A 7,500-nucleotide genomic window follows, 5' to 3' on the forward strand; every position below is an offset into this window, starting at 1 on the left:
CGGACGTCCCGTCTCACAACTCTTCAATGTTCATAATCCTGTGGGACGTAAAAGAACCCGCACACTTGTCGCAAAGAGTAGGGCATGTAGTTCCCGGTGTTGTGGTCTGTCTTCGGTGTTGTATCATGGTTGGGAGGGTAAATGCTCGGAGATATTAGCTACACCAAGCTACTCTAAAATCCGAGGGTAAATAAAGATATATGATATATGATATGATGATAATACGGATCCTAATAACTACAGACCAATATCTTTATTATCTTTCTTTAACAGAATTTTTGAAAAAACCTGTTTATAAGTGAATGAAATCCTTCATCGAAATAAATACATCCTATCTACGTCACAGTATGGCTTTAGACAAGGCCATTCAACGGAAAACGCGATACTTGACATTGTCAGTAGAATTCAGTCAAATATGGATGCAGGGGCCTGTTCTTGTGGTGTTTTCATTGATTTGAAAAAAGGTTTTGATACAGTTGATCACAGTATCCTTCATTAACTAGACTTAACTGGACTGGAGTTAACAGTTTTCGGGGGATAATCAATGTTTGGTTTAGATCTTGTTTACAAGATAGAACTCGTTCCTACTGCGAAAATCCATTCTTACAATACACGAGCCTCGGCCTCTAAGAATTTCTACATCCAGAAATCTAATACTGAAATTGAGAGGATGTCCTTTTCAGGAATTGGTGCAAAACTGTGGAATGAGATACCAACTAAGTTAAGGGCACTCCCTAAAGCTACTTTAAAAAAGAAGACAAAAATGAATTGTTAAATATATTGGAAAATGAAGATTCTTATAAAGATTTAGAATCCATCATATCAAAAGTTAACTGTTACTCTTCATAGCTGTACATCCTTATTTTCCCATCCTGTTTTGTCCCAGATTCTTCGCATTTGCTATGTAGCCTAAATAAACCAGTGCAATACGAGTTTCTCTTAAGTCGTTCTTCTGTTGCCTTTTCTGTAATACGTTTCTTTTTCCTTTAAACAAAGGTTAGCAGATTTCATTTATTTTATATTTTTCCTGGCCCGCCTCGATTAGCTTTCGCTACCTGCTGTGCCAGGTCTGTTATTACTGTATTATGTGCATAAATGTAATAAAGTTGTTGTTGTTGTTGTTGTTGTTCTTCTTCTTCTTCTTCTTCTTCCTTTTTTCAGGAATGAAAATCGAATTTTTATTGTCAACTGGAATTAAATAACAATTATCTGCACTCTTTTGGACATAAAGAAAATGCTAATTTGTTTGTTTGTTTGTTTGTTTTCCTCTAAGATGCGAGCGAACAAGTGCTTTTTTAATCCGTTTGCCCAACTGGTTTTCGTTGTGCCTCGACAGTGACAAGAAAAATTTGCCCTTATGTTATAAACACGTAATCGCAATGAGTTCTCGTAAAACGAGATGCTTCCGTGAAGCATACGCTGGGTTGCCTGTGGTACGTGTTACAGAAAATCAGAAGGCACTGAATTGTGTGGTATTGAACTACAGCATTCCACTCTCTGAAGAATCACAAATACAAGAGAAGCGAGAAACATTGGCTTCTGGGGTGACATGTTGATAATTTTCAAGTTCCCTCACAACTTCTTTTCACCACAAGTTTAAGCGTGCCCTCTGAGCATCTGACAGCTTTGTTATACTAAAGTTCACTGAAATTAAGCCCTTGCCCGGCGGGGTTAGTATCTGGATGGGAGACCAAAACAATATACCCCTCATAAAACAGAAGCATCGGACCAAAAATACTATTAACGCTAACAAATGCGAACTCAGCAAGGTACAGATTTTGTTAGCTTGCTTTATGCGAAACAAATATAAAATAAAAAAGTAAATAACTATTGATACACAGTTTTTAGAAAGAGCAGAAGGAAGTTTCCGGGACGGTCGATCGAGAATAAAATATTTACGACATGAAAACAACATTAATTTTGAACCGCGAATATAGAAAATAAAAAGTTACGATCAGCGACAAACATTTTGCTACGTTAAAATAACATGGCCGGAATTCAGCGGGCGCCGTGATTAAGTTACCGCGGCATGTTTACTCGGCAAACAGTTAAGTGAAGCATCTGTATCAAATGATGGCAAGATACCGGGTTTTTGTAAGTTTCTTTTTCTGTCAAGTGTTATAAAGTTTGACAATAAAATGAGCGAAGTCAAAACAAAGATCACAATTGCCCAACTCTTGAGTTTGACCATTTGTTTATGCAAAGTCAAAATTTACTCTCCAAGACGCGCACGACGTTATTTATCACCAGGTGATTCCATCATTTTGGAAATAGCAGCTACTTTATTATTCATCGGTGTCACAATTTTTCACTGATTTTGGGGCTCATTTTGTTGAAACTCAAGCACGCTTCCAGCAGGCCTGTGAACCCTTCCTGCTTACAGAGCAATACTAAAAAAATTCTCCCATATCACATTTCAACCTTAAGCTCGAAAATTCAATACACAACATGATATTATAATTTACAAAGGCAGAAAATACCACAGCATCCTTTTCCAGCGAAAAATGTATCGAAACAAACAACATATTTGCTCTTAGAGGCGAAAACCTCTTCCTCTTTCATTGCGTGCGTGAAGACAAGAAACTCAATCGTGTCAAATATGCGCAATATTGTAACAAACTAAATTTCAGGATCAAACCGTTTCCATGAAGAACCTCTTCCTTGAATAATGAAGCACAAAATAGACGACAAGCTTTCTTTCAAATAATTCTTGGCGGTCACATTTCCAATTATGTTTTTACTGAAGACTGTGCAGATCCACGTAAGGTGTTCGATCCGTTCTCTGTCATTGTTGAACCCATAAGTTACCAGAGAATTTTTCATTTGGTTTCAGTGTTCTACATAACAGCACACTTGGTAAAATTTTAGAAATACAGCTCACTTTGATTTCGGCTCGACGGGCGGCAGATTGTTGTCGAAGTCCATTACTCGTCGCTTTTAATTAAGATTCCAGGTGTTTGTTTTTCGTCGCCTGCCTAGTTTATCCAACTGACTTTCCATTATTGAGCTCTATAAGGGTATATTTGTTCAAGGATCCACTAAAACGCCATTCGCGTTACATGACCTCTCGATCCTAACAAAATACGCGCAGAAGTCTCTATGCACAAAGACACCACTAAACAGGGGAGTGACTGGCAAGACTTTTACCGACACGGAAAAAACGACGAAATGAAACGCCGATTCCGACTGGGTTTGCCATACGGGTAACCCAGTAATTAGGGGGAAATCTCAGTAGCTTGTGTTTTCAGAAGTTTGTTTAAAGCACCCAAATGTTATTAAAGTGTTGGCGCAGATCGTGTTTTAAGTTCGTCCTTTCTTGCTTGCATTGCCGTAGTTTGCCGATTCTTGTACCAAGCCAAACTGGCGTGTTTCAATGAAATACATCAAAATGTGAATGATCTTGTTTTCAGAGATAAAGTGGAATAAAGTACATCAGTAAAACTCTTCTTTGACCTTGAACTGACAAAGTTGTTTTTATGGCTTCTAACTTTAGCATGATTCCTATTCGCTGGCTATTGACAGTTGACTCTGAAATGGCTTTTTTTCCTTATCGATTCGCTCGCTGAGGTTGTGCCTAATGCTTGTTTTCTTTTAAAACTCATTCGGTTCAAGAAAAATTATTGCCAAAGTGGAGAATTGCAAAGTAAATTTCACTGGAAAAACCGATGTCGCACTCATTGCTTCGTGATTCATGCGATATCGGTTTGTAGCGTAAAATTTACCGTGGAAGTCATTAGTTAGTTTTAGCTTCTGATTGTGGGCGTCACGCAGGTGTTTTCCAATAGCAGAGTGCTTGTGTTCCTCAATGCGTTGGAAAAGGTGTCGCCAAGTATAGCCAACATAATTCGCATCACACAGATCACATTTGAATTTATAGACAACGCATTGTTGATTTATTAACGGTGGTTTGGCCTCTGCTACTTTCATGTCGTCGGCAATTTTCTTGCTCGTAAACACTGGGCGCAGATCGCTGTTTATTTTCTTTTCAAGATCGGACAGCTGTCTTCGTACAACGTCGGCTGATCTTTGATCCTTGAACGGCAGAATAATTCGAACGGGGGCATTTGCTTGAACATCGCCAACTTGCGGTTGATTTCGCGACTCAGTGAATCTAGTTATTGTGGAATTAGTAAGATTCTCTGGGTACTTCAGTTTTAAGAAGATCCCTTTCATGTTGTCCCATTCTTCAGCAACTAGATCAGGTGAGGATGATAGACAGTGGGCTCGGTTCAACATGGTCATTAGAAGAGATCGTTTGTAACGGGCATCAACGTGGCTTTGACAGTGGAGAAGTAGGCCTTTATTTATAGTTTTCCTGTAGACACATGTTTTCAGCTGTTTCCCAATCTTAATGAGTTCCATTCCGATGAAAGGTAGTTCGTTGTTGTTTGCAACTTCCATCGTGAAGTGTGCTTCGTTTAATGTTGTCAAGAAAGCCGTAGCAGTTGGACTATCTTTTACCGCGGCTAAGATGTCATCCACGTGTTTCTTATAAAAAGAAGGTAACTTATCCTCGCTTTCTAGTTTCTCCTCGATCGAACACATAAATGTGTTCGCCATGAGTGGCCCTAGGGGTGACCCCATCGCTACTCCATCAATTTGTTCATAAAGACTGCCGTTGAATTAAAACGGTTGATGTTTTGGAAATGTCGGGGGAAATTTGAATGCTTAATTTACGAAATGCTCTTTCTCCAAGAAAAGAAACCTGAGCCGAACACTCAATCTGTCTCAATCAAAGCAGAACTATTTATTATCTATTTGTTACCCTCTAGGTTCCACGTTTGTAGTGTTTTTAATTACATGCAACGAGATTTTCACACACCTTCTTAGTATTTAAAGGACTCACAAGAATCTGACTTTTAGTTTATAGTTTTTACGAATTTGAAAATGATGAACGAATCATCGAAACGTCATTCAAAATTACTATCACTAATTTTTACTCTCAATTGTTTGTCCAGAACCTCCGTTACTCCTAAAGACCTTTGCAAACGGATGCAAAAATTGCCAACTTTTTTTGGGAGTTGTTGCTTCTGCAGATTTTGGATGGTGATGGCAGTTGTGTGCGAACGGACGCAACAAATCCCAACAATCAAGTGAAGCTATGATCGTCGCAGTTATGAACGCAATTTTGGCAATTGCGTAAAGAAGCCTGAAAAATTCAGGACTTCAACGGGATTTGAACCCGTGACCTCGCGATACCGGTGCGACGCTCTAATTAACTGAGCTGTGAAGCCACTGACGTTGGGAGCTGGTCATTTGTGGGTTCCAATATTCCCGTGATGAATGACTCAACGAGGTCACGGGTTCAAACCCCGTTGAAGTCCTGAATTTTTCAGGCTTCTTAACGCAATTGCAAAAATTGCGTTAATAACTGCGAGGATCATAGCTTCCCTTTAATTTCATATCCGCAGTTCATATATGATCCATTTCATATGTCATTTCATCGTTAAATCCCAACAATGTTAGGATGTGCGTTGTATTACGGGAAGGATGCGACCCATAGGAAAAATATGGCTGTCATCTTGTTTTCGACAAGTCAATGCGCTACTATCTCCATCGAGACCATCTGTAATGCGTGTGCGTGGCCCTAACAATGTTAGAAGAGCTGTGCAAACGGATCCAGCATTGTTGCATTACGCTTTGGTGATCACGGAACAAAAGAAATGTTGGGAGTTGTTGGCTCAAAAGTTTTACCACTTTCAAACTCCCAACAACACGCAACAACATGCAAAAGGATGTGCAAATTGACATAAAATATAACACCCAGCAATATTGGGAGCTGTTGGCCAACAATGTTGCGTCCGTTTGCACGGGTCTTAAGATCACTTCAAGTGTAAAGGTAGGACAGTAAACTATATTTCGTGTAACCTTGTTGCACGAAATATCCTTTACTCTGTATCATGCTAACGCGGACAAGTGTCTGTGAAAATGTTGGTCTTATTACAAAGCAATTACCAAAACTGGTAGAATTCCTGGAGTAGTTAAACCGCGCACCGGCGGCTCAGTTGGTTGAGCACCGGGTAGCCATGCGGGAGGTTGTGAGTTCGACTCCGGCCAGACCAACACTCAGGGTCTTAAAATAACTGAGGAGAAAGTGCTGCCTTTGTAATTACACCCGCAAATGGTTAGACTTTCAAGTCTTCTCGGACAAGGACTATAAACCGTAGGCCCCGTGTCTCACAACCCTTCAATGTTCATGAACTCTGTGGGACGTTAAAGATCCCTTACACTAGTCGAAAAGAGTAGGGCATGTAGTTCCCGGTGTTGTGATCTGGTCTTTCCTTCAGCAATGTGGTCGGCTTGGCGTATCTTCTGAATGGACTACTGATCCATGAGACCACATAACAGCAAAAAAGACAGTAGTCAAATTGAAGGAGTCCAAGTGCTGAAACTGGTAAATGGTAATTGAACTGAGTGCAGTGTAATTTGGTCTGAAATAATACTCGTGAGTTCGATATCGAACAAGCATGCAGCGCGAGTTCGATTTGAATTCACAAGTATGATTTCATACCAAAATTGCACGACACGAAGTTCAATTACCGCTTTATTACACCCATTTTGAAATCACTCAGTTTTTCTATTTCTCTTAAATTTTAAATACTTCAAAAGGATCTTGGACAACTTGCTCCAATTACACGATGTAAAAGCAACTTGATTGGTTACTTTTAAGCAGCCTTGAAGTCTAATCAGTTTCTTTCATGATAGTGTTCTTTTCTCATTGGCTGGCAAGATGATGCGATTTGGAGCCAAAAATGATGCAATTTGGGAATAAATCACCCAGCTGAAAGCCAATCAGATTGCAAGGATCACCAGTGATTTCCAAATGGATGTAATAAAGCAAGCATGAAATGGTGCAGGCCAGTACACCTCTTGATAAAGCTAATCTTTTCAATGCGTTCTTCCACTCAGTTGTGCTCCAACTGATCTTAGCAGCGCAATCGATTGCCTACCCTGAGTTTTTGATCATGAATTATCTGAGTTACGCCTTACTCGAATATAATTACTTAAAATGTGGATGAGCGATCTAACACATCCAATTGACGAAAAATAACGCTGGATGCAGTATATTACCGCTAATTTATTCAATGGATTTCCGGTTACTGCGCTTAAGCTTTATTTACATGCACGTGATGCGTGATGGCTTAAAGGAGGTTCGAAATAGTTTCTCCTTTTTTCAATCAAATAAACATATTCTGTCCCTAGATACAGTTAGGGTAATCATATCAAGACTAAATTTGGCCAGGGTATTAAGTACCCATCGTAAAGTTCTCACATTACATTTTCCTCCAAAATAACGTTACCATGGCAACGATATTGGGCATTTCTTTGAGTCTTAATCAACATATGTTGCCTTTTTTGAAGAAACGGGATGGTGAAATTTTCCCATTTAGTGTTACCAGATAATGTTGGAAGCAGAGATATAAACGAGTAAAGTTGCAAAATCAGGAAAAAATGAGGGGGTTACAAGATGGGCATTTACGCATGCGTCACCCGCTCATT

At 39.5% G+C, this 7,500-nt stretch overlaps 2 protein-coding genes across 4 annotated transcripts in view; one reads left to right on the forward strand and one right to left on the reverse strand.

Moving 5' to 3' along the window:
• The window catches only part of LOC138033351 (uncharacterized), a 5,766-nt gene extending 1,167 nt beyond the window's left edge, over positions 1–4,599 (reverse strand). Inside the window, exon 1 of the mRNA XM_068881095.1 lies at positions 3,723–4,599. Within this exon, the coding sequence (XP_068737196.1) occupies positions 3,723–4,584 (862 nt within the window). The 5' untranslated portion in view covers positions 4,585–4,599. The remainder of the gene's footprint in view (positions 1–3,722) is intronic.
• Positions 1–7,500, forward strand: part of LOC138032204 (uncharacterized) — a 114,726-nt gene that overhangs the window by 35,492 nt on the left and 71,734 nt on the right. The gene's annotated exons all lie outside the window — the stretch shown is intronic.

The sequence above is a fragment of the Montipora capricornis genome, chromosome 14, assembly GCF_036669925.1.
Source record: "Montipora capricornis isolate CH-2021 chromosome 14, ASM3666992v2, whole genome shotgun sequence".
Lineage (NCBI taxonomy): Eukaryota > Metazoa > Cnidaria > Anthozoa > Scleractinia > Acroporidae > Montipora > Montipora capricornis.